Source organism: Daldinia childiae (genome assembly GCF_008694065.1).
Source record: "Daldinia childiae strain JS-1345 chromosome Unknown Scaffold1, whole genome shotgun sequence".
NCBI lineage: Eukaryota > Fungi > Ascomycota > Sordariomycetes > Xylariales > Hypoxylaceae > Daldinia > Daldinia childiae.
Window position 1 is genome coordinate 839,911 of NW_022984642.1, and position 18,775 is coordinate 858,685.

The 18,775-nt window shown below is 47.6% G+C and overlaps 5 protein-coding genes across 5 annotated transcripts; 3 read left to right on the plus strand and 2 right to left on the minus strand.

Moving 5' to 3' along the window:
- Positions 1–834: 834 nt before the first annotated feature.
- GL218_00201 (Repressor of filamentous growth 1) lies at positions 835–3,308 on the plus strand (the record flags this gene model as incomplete). Its single annotated transcript, XM_033576613.1, has 3 exons — positions 835–1,117; positions 1,474–2,603; positions 2,802–3,308. 3 exons carry the CDS (start codon positions 835–837, stop codon positions 3,306–3,308), a joined length of 1,920 nt encoding a protein of 639 aa, XP_033442174.1.
- A 942-nt stretch (positions 3,309–4,250) lies between these two features.
- Positions 4,251–8,382, plus strand: GL218_00202 (uncharacterized protein; the record flags this gene model as incomplete). The annotated part of the gene is made up of 2 exons (XM_033576614.1): positions 4,251–4,697; positions 4,759–8,382. 2 exons carry the CDS (start codon positions 4,251–4,253, stop codon positions 8,380–8,382), a joined length of 4,071 nt encoding a protein of 1,356 aa, XP_033442171.1.
- A 339-nt stretch (positions 8,383–8,721) lies between these two features.
- On the minus strand, positions 8,722–9,597 carry GL218_00203 (Signal recognition particle SEC65 subunit; the record flags this gene model as incomplete). The annotated part of the gene is made up of 1 exon (XM_033576615.1): positions 8,722–9,597. One exon carries the CDS (start codon positions 9,595–9,597, stop codon positions 8,722–8,724), a length of 876 nt encoding a protein of 291 aa, XP_033442172.1.
- A 1,508-nt stretch (positions 9,598–11,105) lies between these two features.
- GL218_00204 (Isotrichodermin C-15 hydroxylase) lies at positions 11,106–12,843 on the plus strand (the record flags this gene model as incomplete). The annotated part of the gene is made up of 3 exons (XM_033576616.1): positions 11,106–11,186; positions 11,242–12,498; positions 12,652–12,843. The coding sequence occupies 3 exons, from the start codon at positions 11,106–11,108 to the stop codon at positions 12,841–12,843; spliced, it is 1,530 nt and encodes a 509-aa protein (XP_033442169.1).
- A 2,090-nt stretch (positions 12,844–14,933) lies between these two features.
- On the minus strand, positions 14,934–16,134 carry GL218_00205 (CDP-diacylglycerol-inositol 3-phosphatidyltransferase; the record flags this gene model as incomplete). Its single annotated transcript, XM_033576617.1, has 3 exons — positions 14,934–15,329; positions 15,387–15,763; positions 15,885–16,134. 3 exons carry the CDS (start codon positions 16,132–16,134, stop codon positions 14,934–14,936), a joined length of 1,023 nt encoding a protein of 340 aa, XP_033442170.1.
- Positions 16,135–18,775: the final 2,641 nt, after the last annotated feature.

An 18,775-nucleotide genomic window follows, 5' to 3' on the forward strand; every position in this document is an offset into this window, starting at 1 on the left:
TATTAGCTGTTGCAAACGCTGGACAAAGGAAGGGGGAGAAAAAAGATAGGTAGAGAGAAGTGGCTCTAATCTGCAACAGCCTGGACCTCAGTATATTCCCGAGACATAGTCCCAAAGAAACATATCTTCCTTTTTTCCCTCTCTCGACCTAACCTGCTGGTTCTTATTTCCCTAGCCACTAATTAGTTGCGTTGGCAAGAAAAAACACTTTGTTAATGGCCAACGCTGGGTTTGTATGGGCGTATGCAGGAGAGTCAGCAGCAGAAGCAGTAGTAGTAGTGGCAACGGCATAAGGTCATTGACCACCTGAAGTGTACCTCCTCTCTTCCTAGGGCCATTGGCTATTGGCTATTGGTCATTGTCACTTAGTTGAAGCCTTGTGAATAGAAAGGATATCAACAAAGAAAACAATCCTAACAAGCCCTTAGTTGTTACCTCCACCATTTATTCATGTCTCATGTCTTCGCCCCAGATCAACAGCCACATACACACCCTACTACGAGTTAGTTAGCTTATCACATCATCATCGTCGCTGTTACCGTTTCTAAGGATCCTTCTCTCTTCAGATGCCAGACCCCTGAGGCCTTGGTAGTCGTTGTAGCGAGAGCTCGTGTATGCTCCCGAACTGGGACTCCGCTCTTTGAGCTGTCCGTCCTCCCCACACACCGACACGCTCTGCTTGGCCATTCACCGTTTGCGAAGAACATGACCGAACCTAGCAGCAGCTATCCTTCTCCTTCTACCTCCCAAAATGACCGGTCTTCCCTCCAGACTACAGATTCTTCAGCTACGCTGACAACTAGCCCTACAAGACAGGCTGAGTCTCGGTCTACGATGGCAACGAATTCCCACGACGACAGGGAAGTAGAAGCAGCAAGATCAAACCTCATAGCAGCTCCAGAAGCACACCCACCTGATGATAGTTCCTTAGCAACCGCCGCTACAAGACAGGGTCGAAAACGAGCATACTCCATTGACGTGGACGAGGCGAATCAACCCCGAATCCAAGATCTTCGACTTTATACTCCTAGTACAGCAACATCAAATACAACCGAAGGGCTTAGGGACCTAATATGTCTCTGTACAAAAGCACCTAAGGTTCCTAGGCCGCGTAACGGTACGTAAAGAAGTTTTACTCATGTTTTCTGCTGTCATCCTATTTGCCTTAGCAAACTCGAGTTTGGGACTCTACCTGAGCCGAAAATATCCCCCACCGCTCTTCTTTCCAACCCTTTACTATTTCCCCTTTGCTTCTCCAGAAACACGACAAGGTTTCAGATGTATCCCAGTCCCGAGACGGGTAACTCGGACGGTTATCTCTTTGTCCGTGTGCTGTGTTCTGTATTTAGAATTCAAAGGGGCGGAAATGAAAGGGTCGAGACTTGTCTTATTACATCCGGTAACAAATTGAACATGTTGCAAACTTGAATCTGGGAGCATACAGCTGACATTCGCTTTCACCCCTTCCAACAGCATTCATTCTTTATCGACAGCACTACCAAGGCCAGGTCGCCGCTCGGAACCCGGGACTAGCCAACCCAGAGATATCAAAGCTCATTGGCGAACAGTGGCGTGAGCAACCCGAAGAGATAAAGAATAATTGGAAACGGCTTGCAGAAGAGGAAAAAATCCGACATCAGCGTCAATACCCTGACTACAGATATCAGCCTAGGCGAGGAGGCAAAGCTTCCGGCAGCAGGCCTATACCGGCGACTGGCGAAGACCCTGGTCACTGTCCTAAGTGCGGTGGACGCTATATCGCGACACCAAGGACGCCGTCTACTCCTTTCAGTGCCGCAACGCCGGAGGGTGCGGGGCCGGGCCCTAACATGCCGTCCTATGCGATACCAAACCCAAGAGTAATCGAGACGGACCACTTACGGCGTGGATCAGGTTCAAGCATCATGTCTCTTGACAGCCAAGAACGTCGATATATGCCACCGCACATGCAAAATATCGATGAGGATTACCCGATGATGTCGCCAATAGGAACGCCGGTGGATGCAAAACGACGTCGTTTCAACGGGCCGAACGTATTTACTCCGGGATCGCCACCGATGGGCTATATGTCTGCTGATCCGCGATACCACCGTCAACCACTCGCCGGCCCACCAGTGTCGGCAACTGGATATGGCCCTGGGCCACTCCCTAGACTAGGCAGGCAATGGCAAATGACCGGCCAACCTAATTATCCTCACATGCAACCACCACCACCCCCGCCGCGTACATCAATGTCGTATCAAGCTGCTCCGACACCAACTCGTCATACCTCTGCATTCGATGAGTCTCTCCGATTGCCGCCGCTACAAACACAGGTTCCAGGCTCGCCCGCCATAAGCTCGGGACCAGGACCGGGACGCGTGCCCCCTAGCGTCCAATCTGGTCACGGTCATGCCATTCCAAATGGCGCCAATGCCCTCCCAAAGCAACCGCAACCACAACATGCCCTACCGAGATGGCCATTCCTACTGAAGCTAGAGGTGCTACGCTCGATTAGTGCGCCCCTGAAACCCCCTGGCCCGGGAGGGCCGTTGTTCGAAACACGAGGCCCTCTTATTGCCATCGAAGGTGCGGTCCCGGCCATACTGAAAGAGGTTGCAGCTGTAGTAGAGAAAGCGTTGTCTGTTTCGGGAGAATATGCCGTGAAGACTTGGACAGAAGATACCCAGACACAATTAAGACCGGTAGAAGCAGATGGAAGGAATAATAGTAATACCAGTGAAAACGAACAAGTCATAAGAGAGAACAGCCCACCTAGAGGGTCGGGGTTCTTGAGTCCCCTAGCGACTTATGTTGCAAAGATGCTGAAATGGCACAAGATATCCGAAGATCTTATAAGATACATCACCAGCCACCCGCCGCCAACAAGCACGGCGCACGGCGAGACGGGAGAGAATTCCATGGACGTCCAAGTATCGCCGAAGACCAAGCCTCGACTTCCGGTTGCCGTCGTATCCGATGGCTATAGCCTGACAGTCTCAGATAGATACGCTAGCTCGCTGCACGTAAACGACGCCTATCGTGCGGACGACCATTGGCAGTGGCTAGCGACGCTCTGGCGAGGGATCGTAGGCCCCGATCTGACGATATACGTTAAGCGAACGGCCGAGGCAGAAGCTCAAGGCAACAGTCTCTTGGAGTTCGTCAACCCGGCTGTCATGGTGCTGCACGTGGCAGAGGGGGCCAAGGGGGTAGCAGTAGTAGACGAGAAGCTAGAGCGGCGGCTCGGCTTCGAGATCATGGAGTGGGTGCGTAGCGGGAGTTTCAAGGCGGGCTTTGTGCTGCCGTCGCCACCGCCGCGTTCATGAATTTTATCGATGGGGGTTTTTATTTTTATTTTTCACGTACCTATTTATTGATTCACGGATGAGAGAAAAAAAAGAGCGTCAAGAGAGGAGGTTTACAATACCCTATGTTGCATAGTTTATGAATTTGTGCTCAGCTAGCTGTGGCGGGTTAAATTACACTTGTACGTACGTAAAAAACACATGTGTGGGAAAAGGGGAAATCATGTACGTATGTATGTTGTATGTATGAATGTATGTATTGTAGGTAATGAAACGAGACGGGGAAGGGTTGTGCGAATGGCATCATATACATACCCTCTACATATGGCCGTTTTTTTTTGGCGGTTTATAAGATCACTTGACCTTTTTATTATTTTTATTTTCCGCGATGCCACAAAGTCTCACTTCAGGTCGTGTCAGGTCGGGGTATTGGTGATAAAGGTGAGACCTAAGTTAGGTAGGACGAAGCTGTGTTGAGGGTGGTGGCATCGAGACTTAATGGTGATGATTTCGGGAGTAGAATAAGGCAACATAAATCTTGATACCCCTTATTCGCGTTTTGGTCTTAAAACTTTCTTCTATATTGACTTATCAAAAGTCTCAATTATAGAAAGTTGTAGGTTAGGGAGGTTGTTATTTGGTGTATCACAGCTGCATGTGATACGATACGTTGATGTACCTTAGGTAAAGGCAGGCTGGGTAAAGGTGCCTCCTATTCGATGCTATTGATATAGTGATAATTCTACTATATGCAGCTAAACAAAACACTGTACTACCACACTGTGATTTTCCGCAATAGCCCCGATAAGGAGGTAATGATCATTCGCGTGACGAAACAAGCAACGCGTACTTTGTACTTTTTACTTTTTAACTAAGAACAAAGAGCTTCAAACGTCAAGCTTCAGGGCCAATACCAAACGCCCTGGTCCATTATGAACTAATTTCGAGGAATTCCTGCCCAGAATGTCGGATGTCGAAGTCGGGCAGACGATTCGGCTTACCGACGGCCGCAATGCGATTGTTCGATATGTTGGACAAACCCATTTCGCTGTGGGCGACTGGATAGGTATCGAGCTTGAGGATGATGGGGGAAAGAATGATGGTTCCGTCCAGGGCGAACGCTATTTCGATTGCTCCCCGGGAAGAGGCATGTTCGTCCGGCCCGCTACCGTAGCGGCAGTGATCCAGTCTGCTCCGCCTACTAGGTCTGCTGCCCCTGCTCAAAGAGGGCCGCGAACAGGCACAACTGCTAGACGACCAAGCTCTGTGGCGGGACGGCCAAGCTCCGTAGCGGGACGATCAAATTCTGTAACGGATCCTTCGACGGGCAAACGAATGAGCTTGAATGCGCCTAGTCCGAGTCCAGTACCTAGGAGGTCTTCATCTTCTCGACCGTCCAGTATGGTGAGGGTGAGTACAGCTTATACTAATATACCGCCGCATTTCTTTCGTTCTAACCTTGCCATAATAGTCTCCCACCAAGTCTCCTACGAAGCAACTTGGAATGACTGCCCCGCCTAGCGTTTCGAACTCGAGAACCGGTACGCCATCAAATGCGCGCGTTTCTTCCATTGGAGCGAGGCCTCGTCCTCCACCTGTGAATACTAGAACCTCTATGGGGCCGCCAGCGCTACCTTCTGCTGGCAATAGAAGACAGGTATCGACGTCATCTGGTACCACAAGATCTGTTAGTGGTACCACAAGGCCTCCTGGCGCACGAGTCTCTACTGGGACTGCTCGCGGATCTCGCCCTACTGCTGGGAGAGTACGGTCGGGGGATTCCTTATCGGGAAATGAGGGTGGCAACAGATCGGATCTGGGCTCTCCCTTTAAGAGCGATGGAGAACAGACGATAAGTCCCGTGCGCTCTAGAACAAAGGCTCTAGAGAAGCTCACTTCTGCGGGGCCGTCTTCGACGACATCTTCTAAACAACCAGCGAGCACAGCAAGCTCTAAAGCGCCTCCAAGTGCGGCTACATCTACTCGTACATCAGCTACTAGTGCAGCTAGGGAGAATGAGGACCTAAAAGCAAAACTAAAGGTCCTAGAGCGGAAACGGTTGGAGGATCGGGAAAAGATCAAAGATTTGGAGATAATTCAGGAGCAACGGGACAAGTTCGAATCTATTAATAAAAAGATCGAGGGAAAATACCAGTCTACGGCACAGGAAAACTCCGCCCTACGGAAGCAATTAAAGGAAGCGGAAGAACGACTAGTACAGATCGAGAACTTACAAGCAGAGCATGAAACCGTCATGGAGCTGGCAACACTAGACCGCGAGATGGCCGAGGAGACTGCCGAGGTCTATAAAGCCGAACTTGACGCCTTGAAGCAAAAAGCAGAGGAACTCGAGCTCGAAGTGGAGGTTCTACGCGAGGAGAATGCCGAGTACTCCCAGGGTATGTCTCCTGATGAAAGAGCAAGTACAGGATGGCTTCAAATGGAACGACACAATGAGCGGCTACGTGAAGCTCTTATTAGATTACGAGATCTCACCCAAGAGCAAGAAGAGGAATCGAAATCGCAAATCAAAGCACTTGAAAAGGACTTGGAAGATTTCGAAGCCATAAAGGAGCAGTACCAGATCGCCAAGGAGAAACTGTTAGAGTCCGAGACCCGTGCCGAGGACCTCCGACAGCAGTTAGATGACAACGTAGGTGCGGAGAGCATGATCGAGCAACTTAGCTACGAGAAGTTACAGCAGTCTGAACATATCAACGAATTGAAGGCCATGATAGATGATCTCGAAGCGCTCAAGGAGATCAATGATGAGCTTGAGGTTAACCATGTTCAGAATGAGAAGGAAATGCAAGATGAACTCGATTTCAAGGATAGTATCATCTCCGAGCAGGCACGAAGAGCTTCTGAGAAGGACGATACCATAGGAGATTTGGAATACACGCTATCTCGATTTAGAGAGCTCGTCACTAATCTCCAGACCGACCTAGAGGATATGCGTGCATCTCACGCCGTTAACGAGGCCGAGTCTGAGCAACTCAACAGCAAATCGAGAGCGATGATGGATCTCAATCAGAAACTCCAGCTCTCAGCCGTGAAGACACAGATCAAGACCATCGATCTAGAGCTGCAGCGCATGGACGCCCAGGAAGCGCAACAACATCTCCAGATTGTCAAATTGTTCTTGCCCGAGAGCTACAACACTGACAGAGATTCTGTCCTGGCGTTGCTGCGATTTAGCCGGTTGGCTTTCAAGGCGAATTTGCTACATGGCTTTGTTAAAGAACGTGTCAACAAACAGCCGCACCCCGGCCTTGAAGATGATGCACTCGCTGGCTGCGACGCATTGGATAAACTTACTTGGGTATCTTCCATGTGTGATCGTTTTGTCAACGCTATCAGTCACTGTTCACTAGAGGAATTTGCCAAATACGAAGGCGCCTTGTACGAGCTAGAACCCGTCGAGCGAGCTCTAAATACCTGGATCGATGGCCTTCGACGCGACGAGCTGAAAGAGAAGCAATGTGCCAGCGAGCTACAACGCACCATTGCTCTTATGTCACATCTGGGCGAGGTCCACATCTCACAAGGTCTAGAAAGCTTCGCAGATGAGATGCAGATGAAGACAGTCTTGATGCAGAGCCATCTAGAGTCTGCTGCTACAGCATTTAACATAATAAAGGATATGGTCCAAAGGGTTGTGCCTCCCAACGGTGATGAAGACGAGCTTGCTCAACATTTCGCGAAGAAATCTGAAGCCGTCATTACCCAGACCCGTAGCGCTAAGGTGATTATTAGCAAGGCAGTGCGATCTCTGGAGGATCTTAGAGCTAGGTCACTAGCTCTTACTCCTGATACTGTGGAAGCATTTGAAGAATGTGAGGCTGCAAGCCAAGAGCTTACAGAAATGTCTCGAAAGATTGGCGTGGACCTTCATAGGCTACTCAGCGAGGAAGGTCGCGCAGAGCCGTTCACATACCCAGAGGTTCAGAGCGCCGTCCATAATACTATCATGACTGCATTCTCGTCCGCCGAATCCGATCTCTTCTCGACTTATCTCTCTAAACTTCGCACGCTCACTGGTCAAGTTACTGACCTTGCTGCTGTTTGCGCCGATCTATCGCAGACGCAGGAGTTCGAACGCAGCCAGGCGCCATGGATCCTCCGTGCGCAGGAGCTTAAGGCACTCAAGACGATCCCGATTGATGCCGAGGAAGAGCTGCGACAAATTAAGGAGCATTACAACGAAGCTCGTCGTACGATCGCTCTACGCGATGAGAACCTTAGCACAGCTGCCCTCCGCATCGAAACGCTTGAGGCACGCATGCGGGACGCAAATGCAAAGGCATCTCGCATGGCGGACCTTGAAGCGCAGCTCGCGGACGCACAGAAGCTCGTGGAAAGTCTCAAGAAGGACATCGAGCAGCAGGACCGCGAGGCCAAGACCCTCGAGGTCGACCGCGACAAGTGGAAGAAGATCGCCGGCGATAGTAGGGCGTTTGGCGACGAGACCGGCTCCAACGGTAGCAGGGCGAAAGCCGGCCAGGAGCGCGCGGTGGCTACAGCACGTGAGATGGATGCCCTTAAAAACGACATCGCTAGCTTACAAGCTGCTATTCGGTACCTACGTGAGGATAACCGGCGCGCGCGTGCAACGGAACAAGCCCGACATGATTGGCTTGCCGAGCCTCTGCAGAAACCTGTTCCCGTTGTAGAACAGCGAAGGGCTCTCGTGGCAGCTGAAGGTAGGGATGCGCTAGGCGAACTCCTGAAGCTCGCGACATCCGCCAAGGTCTACGACTTGAGCACCCTGCCGAAAGACAAGATGGCATGGCGTCCCGCGAAGGCGACGCCGCAGTATCACGCCGCGAAACAAGCTGAAGACTACGCAACGTGGAACAGCTGGCAAGGATCCGTGATCCAGAAGACGAGGGTAGTGCTTACCGCCGAGCAAGGCAGGAAAAAACATCAAGAGCCCGATCACGCGAAGATGATGCGTAAGGCCGCTGCGAGACTGCAGATCCGACTCCCTGATGCTGATGGTAAGGTGATTCCCGGTGTTGGCGCAAGAGAGGTCCAGATCGTTGGGTCTAGGGAGTGGGAAGGGCTACAGGGAAGACTTGCTGCGGCTATGTAAAGTGTAACATCACATACCTAGGATGATGAGTATTGGGGGCTTACGAAAGGGGAGAGGTCGAGATACCCTTGATTAACAAGTATTTGTATCATTACACACACAAATTTTTCTTTGCAGCGTAGCCAGCAGCGCATAGCAGATGTTGAAGTCACATATCCATTATGATGTATTCATTGATTTATCTTTTGTGTTGTAGAGACGTGTTCGGAGAGGATATGCCATGATACTGGGAGTCTGATTTCCCCTTTGTCCCACTCGAGGAGCTTTACATCTCGTATCTCATCTCTTCTCGTGTCATCCTAGAAGCTACCCTTTTCGAGCCTTAGCTAGAATTTCCACTCACGCCTTCCCCTTTCCCTTCTTACCCTTCTTCCCACCTCCACCCCCTCCTCCACCAGCCTCACTTCCACCAGGCCCCGCTCCTCCAAGCCCCTGGCCAAGCATACTCATCATATCAGCCGGCCCCCCGCCCGCTCCGCCCTGCATCTCCCGCATCATATCCTTAAACGCGTTCTCGCTGACCCCGCCCCCGGTCATCGCCGCGCTATACGCCGGCAGCAGCTCGCCCATCTTCCAGCCGCGCGGGACGGCAGGCCGCGGCCAGGGCTCGTCGTCGTCGGGGGCGCCGAGGCCGGGGACGCGCACGCGGCGCAGGGCGTCGCTCGTGTCGGTCGTGGGGTGGGCTTGCAGGTGCTGCGCTACTAGGATGTACAGGTGGTGTTTGTTTTTGACGTCGGCGGCGTACGGGTTGGCATTGCTTCCACCCTTACTTCCGGAGGATAGCTTCACGCGCACTCGGCCCGGGTTCGCCCAGTCCTTGGGGTGGACTCGGTGCGCCTCGAAGACGGGGGATAGGCGTAGGGCGGCGCAGGCGGCGGCGATTTCGCGCGCGAGCGGGTTCTTCACGGCGAGGGATTTGGATACGCGGCGGCCTTGGGCGCGGGTCCGTGTTAGGTCGAAGTAGACGGGGTATAGCATTTGGTAGTCTTTTATGTCGCTGGCTTGGACTTGTTGGGCGAGGGGGGCGGAGGAGGGGTGTTGGAGGGTGGGGTTGATGGTGGAAGGGAATGGGGAGGAGGAAGAGGTGGTGGTGGAGGTGGTGGTCGCGGGGACTTTTTGTCGTAGGATGTCGGTTTCGACGAAGTCTTCGATATCTCCCTCGCTAGGGTCCGAGAGATCGCTGTCGGATACTTCTTCGACTCGGGGATGTGACATGGTGGGTGAGTAGATGATCGATTGATGGTTTGTGAGGATGTTGCGATGTTAGGTGTGTTGCTGAGGAGTATTTGGTTATTGTGTCGTTCTTATCGGTCTGTCGGTCTAGACACTTTTTTAAGAAGGTTCTATCGATTAAGCTCGTGATAATGAACTTTGATATACGGATGTCCCTTTCAAAAGTTTTTACCATAGGAAGACCCTTGTCACCCCCGGCAAGCTTTGACCAAGCTTGGCAACAGCTACTTATCTTTTTAACATATGTATCTTATTTTACTTTACTATTTCAATAAGATATAACTTTCTTAAACTGGATTCTAAAATTCCCCAAAAATTTAAATTATAAATATAAAAGACTTCTTTTATATATAATAATTTTTTTTTATTTTAAAATTATATTTGGCTGTAAAATCTAGTAGTAAACCTTAGGAATAATAATGTATACATCCTTAAATCACCCGACAGTTGCTGGCCAAGTATTAGACAGCTGGTGACAATCTTGACAGGGGTTCCCTATGGTAAAAACTTTTGAAAGGGACATCCGTAGGTAAACCTTGAATTTTGTAGATATGTGGGGTTATGTACCTTGTAAGCTGTGTCCTTTTGGTGGAACTTTGAATTGAATGGATGTTAAGCCAGTGAGCTTCCCAGGTAGTGGGGTAAAGCCGCTAGTCCTCTATCAGTTAGGGTATTCCCTCCTGCAGCCCAGTGGAGAAATGCTCTTCCATCACCGTAAGCCGCATTGATCTCAGGTTCTATTCTGTACAACCTTCATTTATTTATTGATAGTACTTCTAGGTATACTACTCCAACTGTTCGTACAGAGTCATCTCGAATGTAACCAATAAGATTATTTGGAAATACACTGTTAAGAACTACCGATCTACACTATCTTGGCCATTTCTATGCAGCTTGAGTCTGGACTCCTCTTATACATAAGAGATAACGGCTGGAGCAACTCCTAGGCTCCCTAATCTCATATAAGAGAGTCCCAAAATAGAGACTACACATCCATCATTAGTAATTTTCTTCAGCAGCTATGCAGTCTATACTAGAACGATACACGTGAACAGGTATCCGCTCCGATTGAGTGGATAAGAAGACATCTTGCCGGCTCTCGTTTAATCACCCAAGTCGTAACGCCGTCACCTTACATGTCGATGGTCAATGCTTGCTTATGTCTTTCAAGTGCCGATATTACGGGAACCCATCAACCAAGATAACTATATGGTTTATATTATAGCCGGTTGTTATCACCAGCATGCTGTGGCCTATGGGATATGAACTATAAATAAACTCATCACTCATTCACTTACATATCAAGTATCAAGTATGACGTGACATAGATAACTCCCCGCTCTCGCGGATTTTTCTCGAGCCGCGGGAATAGATAGACTAAAAGATAACGATGAGTAGTTATATATGAGCTTGGTGTTTTAGAGTATTAGGGAAATAAAAGTACGTGTATTTTGTTGAGCCTTGATAACAATATCAAGCACGAAGCTAAAATGTCAGCAGGATTTACTATACTCGTAGAACCGTTCCGGAGAGCCTCTTTTCTAGAGCTTCTAATATTTTCTATTCTATTGGTAAGGATAACTAAATCATTTTGTCCAAGTTTATCTTTGCTGAACTTCGTATAAGTCTCTAGCAATAGGAATTACTAAGCTTATTTACAATGCCTTCTTCCACTCATTAGCCCCTATACCGGGCCCAAAGCTATACGCCATCTCGCCTCTTCCTATAAGCTGGTCTCGAGCACAGGGCAGATCCCCTTATAAGTTTGCCGAGCTACATGAGAAATATGGCCCCATCGTACGCGTCGGCCCCGATGAAGTCTCTTGTGCCGGTCCCACATCTTTCAAAGATCTATATGGTCCTCGCTATGGTAAAGGAGGGCCTTTAACCCGTGATTCGCGGGCCGCACCGCTTAAGGAGAAGTTCGGTGCCGTGGGCATGTTTCAAGCTGAAGTACAGGAGCATGCTAGAATACGTCGCCAGCTTAACCCTGCATTCTCCGAAAAGGCGTCACGCGAACAGGAGCCCCTCGTAATGGGATACATCGACTCTATGATCCGGAAACTACGCGATGCCTCGGCAAGGGGGGATGTTGTAGACATTGAAAAGTATACTATGTGGGCGACTTTCGACATCCAAGGCGACTTAGTATTTGGCGAAGATGTTTTCGAATGCATTGAGAAAGAGCAATACCATCCTTGGATTAAAATTAGTATGGCCTACTTCACGTCGGGGGTTTATACACACGCCCTAAACGACATTTCGTCTTGGGCACTGTGGGTTTGGCAAAAGTTCCTTATTCCAAAGAGTTTTGCCGATGCGCAGGACTATCATCTTAGGACTACTCTAGATCTGGTGGACAAGAGGATGGCTTCTAAGAAGACGGATCATCCAGATTATATGTCATTCGTTACTAGCGAAAGCAAGGCCGGCGAGGTTCTCACGAAAGAGCAGATGTATGCCAATGCCCAGATGCTGGTAACGGCCGGATCGGAGACAGTAGCAACAGCATCCGCTACTACGCTTTTCCTCTTGCTCACTCATCCAGAAGCTATGGACCGAGTTAAGCGTGAGATTCGGTCTACGTTCAGGTCAGAGCAGGATATTACAGCTGCTTCCGTTATTAATCTCCCATACCTCTTAGCTTCAATCGATGAGTCTATGCGTGTCTGGGCTCCAGTTGCAACGTCGTTTAACCCTCGACTGATGTCATCTGGAGGCTGCGCTGTGGATGGCTATTTCATCCCCGAAGGCTCTATTATTGGCATCCATAACCATGCTATCGGACGGCTGGAGAGATATTTTAAAGACGCGAAGAAATTCGTCCCTGAACGTTGGCTAGGCGATGAGAGATATATCAATGACTCAAGAGAGGTCTTCCAGGTATGTCTGAACATCCTACTTGGTTTTTCTCTTTTCCTACGGCATCATAACTTTGAAATCATGGATACTATACGCTCGGATATAATATGCATTTAGAATTCTAAATACGCAACACAATATTAGGTCAAGCAAATGCTAACTACATATCTATAGCCGTTTAGCTCTGGGCCATTGAACTGCCTCGGGCTCACAATGGGACGTATGGAGACTCGAGTCATCCTAGCCAAGCTTATTTATAACTTCGACATCGAATTAATGGCCGAGTGCAGAGACTGGCTCGAAAACCAGAAGAATTATATTGCCTGGCATAAGCCTCCCCTGATGGTAAAGCTAACCCCGGTATAGCAACTATAGGATAGTATCGTAAGGACGGCGTTTGGGATCATTGCATGGAGTACTTGTGGGTAGTATACTTACTATCTTCAGCGGGATACATATGCAGAAGCGTCGATCATCTCGACGCCGCTTTCTTTCTTTTTCCGCTGTCTAGATGTATTCAAAAAGAATGCGCCCTGGTCACATGTATAAATCCCATAGTTAAACTTGGCGTCTCCCACAGCAAGCAATGATGGTTCGTAGGAGGTTAACAAAATCTTAGCTAGAGATACCTAGTTAAGAAAAACTTCCTTTCCATAGATCCTCCCGCGGGACCGGTCCTATTTCCGTTGCCATTCGGACATTTGCAATGTCATTTGACGTATGACGCGTACCACTTTCTCTGCAGCACTTGGTATTTTAGCTCTAGGTCGAGGTTAAGCCCGCATAAGTATAGTGCCAGATGCATCTCGCCTGATAGTATTCCTAGGGATCTCCGGGTTGTAGTTAGGTATGGAGACTCGTTATGCCTATCATACTTTACCGGTAGCAAAAAAGGGGGGTATGTAAGCCAGATACATATATGTATGGCTACCCAATATAATCGATCAGTAGCCGTGTGGCTTTGAGAGCTATTTCTCGGCACCAATGTGGGCAGGTATAGCATTACGCCACCGACGGGATATCCCGCGTAAGGTGGGGGAAGGAGTATACCTACTTCGTGATGTTATATTCACATCTACATGTATGTAGACGCCATTCCTTGCCAGATTCTAGACACATCTGCCTATAGTAAATTCCAAAAACATCTCTAAAGGTCACATGTATCCAGATAGACACCGATTTGTATCTCAATTCCCTCCCCCAGGCTGACGTAGCATATACCTATGAAGCTTAAATGATATCTGCAGCTAGTGTATAAGGGCTGAAGACAAGCCCTCAAGACACGACCGATTCACCAATCACAGCTCCCTAATAAAGCAATTTCACGGAGGTCAAGTTAAAACTCTTCAGCCTCCTGCAGCTGAGACCTACCTACCTACCTGCATCCATACATACATATTCCAATCGGACAGCTTCCGCCCTAATTTTTTACCGAGACACGACGACATGGCGTAAGCCAGATCCAGCCCATTCGCTTATTATTACTAGATTCCGAATTCTTTATTATAGTTACCTATGCTTTTTTTTTCTCTTTCTTTCTATTCGGCCCCGGAGAAACGTAGTTAATAGGAGAAACATTCGGGACTTGTTCGTTAGGGGTACCCAGGTATTGTCTGTCTGTCTGTCTTAGGTACGCAGCCTTATGCATGCGGCTTATTACTCCGATGAATAGTAATCATGTTCCTGGTGCGGGGAGCGGGAAGCGGGATAGGTAGCGGGTATGCATGTACTTGTGTTGGCCTGACTGATCCTTATGGACAGGATATAGCACTGACGATATTTCGTAGACCTTAGGTACCAGGTAGGTACATGGTGATTATGTACCCTTAGGACATGGTTGAGCCTTGGATATGATTCTATATCATAAGTATTCTATACTATAAATCTCTTCTCCTAGATCGTAATAAAGAAAATGGGTGGATACTCCTATTCCTACTAATGCAAGCCGTCGCGAATAGATAGATCACCGATGGGTGTCACTATGAAACATAACAGTCATTATAACTCGGCGTGTAAGATCAACTCTCTTTTATTTAGTTATTTCCAATCATAAAACGATAAGTTCAAAACGTCGTACCCATCGATTGCTCTCTATACCAGACGTGAGTTTAATGAAAACTCATTATTAGGATTATATATTTACAACGAAGACTAACCCCTTGGTGTCCTCTGGACATGCACCTTAATTTACCCTGTTTAGCCCCCCCTTAATCGACTTGCGACGAACATAACCGGTTATCAAGTCAGATCCCTTTCCATGCTTTCCATGTCCGATCCTATGCAACCGTTGAATAAGAACCGTACCGGCTTCCTGATGCCTAACGCTCCTTTAATGAAATAGGACACCTCGTACACACTATCACCATGGCTTCACTGCGTTCAGGCTTGTGCTATTCTACACAACTATCTGATTGCGGATCTGTCATCATTCTGCTTAGGAAATATATCTGCTTTCTTTAAGCACGCTTCCCGCCCTTTTGCCTCGGTAAACCAGCCGCTCTTCTCGACTTTACGTCACCTTCGGCTAGCCACCTGCTTGCTTTGACGAGCTGGAGGATATTTAGGAATTGCTTCAATGCCATGATCGGGGCGCTGACTCCAGCAAGGATCCAAGGGAAAGTCGAATCCATCTTGTTTGCGCGGGCCATCTCCAGGGCACCGGCGCTATAAGGGTTAGTGAATAGCTGTCGAAGGACTGAACTATTAACTTGTGCCCCAGTCTGGATAGCAGCGGCTTTCGACTCGCCGAGGGGTTCGAGGAGCTGTGGCGACAAAAGTGGCGAGGAGAAAGATAGTAGATACAATGCGATAAAGAAAATTTCGTTAAGGGCGCAGCAAACGAAGAGAACGACCTAAGATCTGGTAAGCTAAAACTCAAGGTGGCGGTTTAGACAAGATAAGAAACCGACCTTATTGGTATAGTAAAGATTCAGTAGCCAACTGCGTGACTTGTCTACGTTCTTGTGGCTAGTCTCCGAACCACCCATAGCCAATGTAGCGTACATATGCATATAGTGACTTGCGAAATCTATCGTAATCAACCCTTGGAATACGATCGCCCATCGCGGGAAGGCGGAGGATAGGAAGACGAGTAAGCATGAGGTAGTACATCGATCTGTTACCATGTCCAATACAGCGCCGAATTTGGTCGATTGCTCAAAATAACGAGCCGCATAGCCATCGAGGGCGTCGAGGAGGCACGAGATACTATAAAGTATAGAACATGTCCGCGGGTGAAGGGGCATATAGTAGAGGGATGCGATAGCTAGAACGATACGAGAGTAGCCTAAATTTTTCAAGCTTCTAGGTCAGTTCGAGCTACAACAAGGGTAACTATCATGTAAAACACCACGAAGCTGTGTAACAGAACCACAAGTGTTGCATGAACATATGTAGTAAGCGCATACCTATAATATTAGGCCAAAATAAGAAGATATTTTCCTTCGGATAGTTATCAACCTTAGGATCTAATGATGCAATGACATTGCCGTTACTACCGACTTTGTTGATATTATTAGCATTGTCGTTGCCGTTTATAGTAGCTTCGTGCTGACTGATGTTGGTAAGAGTGTCGTTAGCCTCATCAGCCGTAGGTGTTCCTGTTGCTGCTGCCGCTGCTGCCAAAGCGGCCTGCCGCCTGGTTCTTCGTTCGGACATAGTGGCTTCCCTCCAAGTGAGATAAAAATATATAGAGAAGGAAGCAAATGACGCGGTATTTATTTAGGAGCTGAAAGGTTGGTCGGCTTTGGCGCTCAGCTGAATCGCACTGACGTGCTAAGGTAACGCTCGGATGGTGTGATATGAATACGATAATAACTCTCCCGCGACAGAGCGTAGAAGAGGCCGGAATTAGTTGATCAAGTGAAGGAAGGGATGCGATCGCAAAATAGAAGATAGTTATCCCAATAATAAAGAAGTCGAGTTGAACTAATCAAGCAAATAATATCAAAGGAAAAAAAGTGAGGAGATGATGTGATAAGACATTAAAGTTGGTTGACCCTTTCGGCTGAGTCGGGAAGGACTTCGAGAAACCTTGCCAGTTGTCAAGGCTGTCAGGTCTGCCCAGGGCTCATACCTCATGAAAATGTTAAAAGTTGTCAAGGCTGTCAAGGCTGTCAGACCCGCAATTCTTTAATGAAAATATGATTAGATCAAATGTTAAAAAGAGATAAGGCTGCAGGCGCCCTCCTCATAGTACATTAAGTACATTGCTAGTGTGTAACTATTTCAAGCATTGGAAGTTTCTAAAGGCTAAAGTTAGGTCTTACGTTAGACAAGTACATCAATGCTTGTATATACGATTATAGATAACGTTAGTAGCCTTCGTTATCGCGAATCTCCAACCGGGACGGCACGAGTAAACACCCTTGCTTATTGCCTTGCTCTATCTTTCTCCTTTACATGAATTGGTCCTCACATGATATGTGGTCTCTATACCACGTTAAATATATACACCTGTGTTCAAGAACGAGTTTGTTTCATCCGAGATATTCATTTTGGTAACTAATTGTTGTTAAGAGTATATTAGTTCGACCCGAATGTGTTATCCGCTAGATATAGTGCATGCAGATGTGACGTAGTTATGTCTTTGACAATGCTATGTCATGCGAGCACAACATTTGACTTTGATATAAGTCTACCCGAGCTCTTATTCAAAAACTTAGTCGAAAATATGCTTTTTAAGTATCACCTATACATAAGCTATACTTATAGGAGAATACTGAGACGGGGATATTAGACCATCCCCCACTAAAAGATCAGACTAACCTAGGAATATCATAGCACTCAAGAGTAGGGAGTAGGCTATTCCAGATGAGACCTTTGACGCAGCCTTAACAATCCCCCTCACGGATTTATGTAGTGTTCGGGTGGATGGTTCCAATATTTTAGGAAGTCTGGCTACTACCTGGGTATGTACGAGTTTATCGGGTTTCCTTGCTTTGAAGAGCTGGCATGGAAATAGCAAAGGATTCATCGAGTCCGCCTCTTGAGGAAGAAGGATGCGGATAGAAGACATTAGTATCTAAGTTGATTGGCTATTCACTACTGTTTCGCCCTATAACAAAGATGGCTATTGTTTTTTTTTTGTTGTATCAGAACTGGACTCGGTAAGGCTCTAGAAACTACATCCCCATCGACTTAAACAGGTAGGATTTACATCTCTCTTAGGGGCTTCCCGTGTTGCCTACCTCAGGTTAGATGCCTACTCAGCTGCTTAGCTCTGTATTTCCCACTCACATCCTATTACATCCTATTATTAGCCTAGGGTGTCATGTATACATAATCAATTATACATGTGAGTATCAGTTGATGCATGCGTATGTAGTCTTTACTGTATGTAAACCTTATTACTTTTTTGAGGACTACTCCTTTTCTTATGTAGCCAGCGCATCGAAGCCCGTCTTGTCGTATTAGGTACCTACTTGACGTGGTATTAAATACTTTGGTACGTGGGGTCTATTCGACAATCACTTCTGGGAACTGCTGAGAAAGACTGCAGATTATTCCACTGTCCACTGTCTCAAGATACACTAGTGGCTGCTGGTCTGCATTGCAACCACTCGATGCCACTAAGTCTCATCCTCGGAAAATCTTGAAAGATACATAATGTATGTACTTATATGTACCTATTAGGTATGTACCTTCCCGACGTACCTTTAAATGTATAGCTGGTCATTCATCTAATTCTTGTCACACCCAGTTGAACCTGAATAATTCTTGTAATGTCATATACCTTTATACCCATTCCTATACAAGAAAGTCGTACAAAACCCACCTACTTACACCTGATCCCACTTCCATACTACCTAACTCTACACTCTACATACCTGTGCCGTGCTCCCCCACTACTTCACCCACTACCTCTTCATGTAAAAATAAATCGATGTTCCTCCATGCAGGTTTCTAATTGATAACCAACCGCACGAGCTTAAGAGTCGAAACTTGAATCTCAATCCTTAGTCGAATATATCCTAGGACACCAATTGGTTTATTAATTTGGTAGACATCTGACATAGATGTTAACAAGCTGGCGTTGAGAACGACATCACATAACTTCTACTACATCTCCCCTTAAACATTTCCTCTTATTATTTACTTCTCCCTAGGGCTTTCTTTTATTAATTCCTCGACCGTCGCTTGTCACGTCCAATTCATCTCGGAACGAGTCGTGTTTATTCGTAGTGGCCGAATTTGGAATTGGTCTTTGGTAAAAACTTCTTAGGCCTGCACGGTGTCTCCGATCTTGGTCTGATTCCAGACCCAAGCCCGCATATCTTTTGCCCGTCTCTCTAGCCTC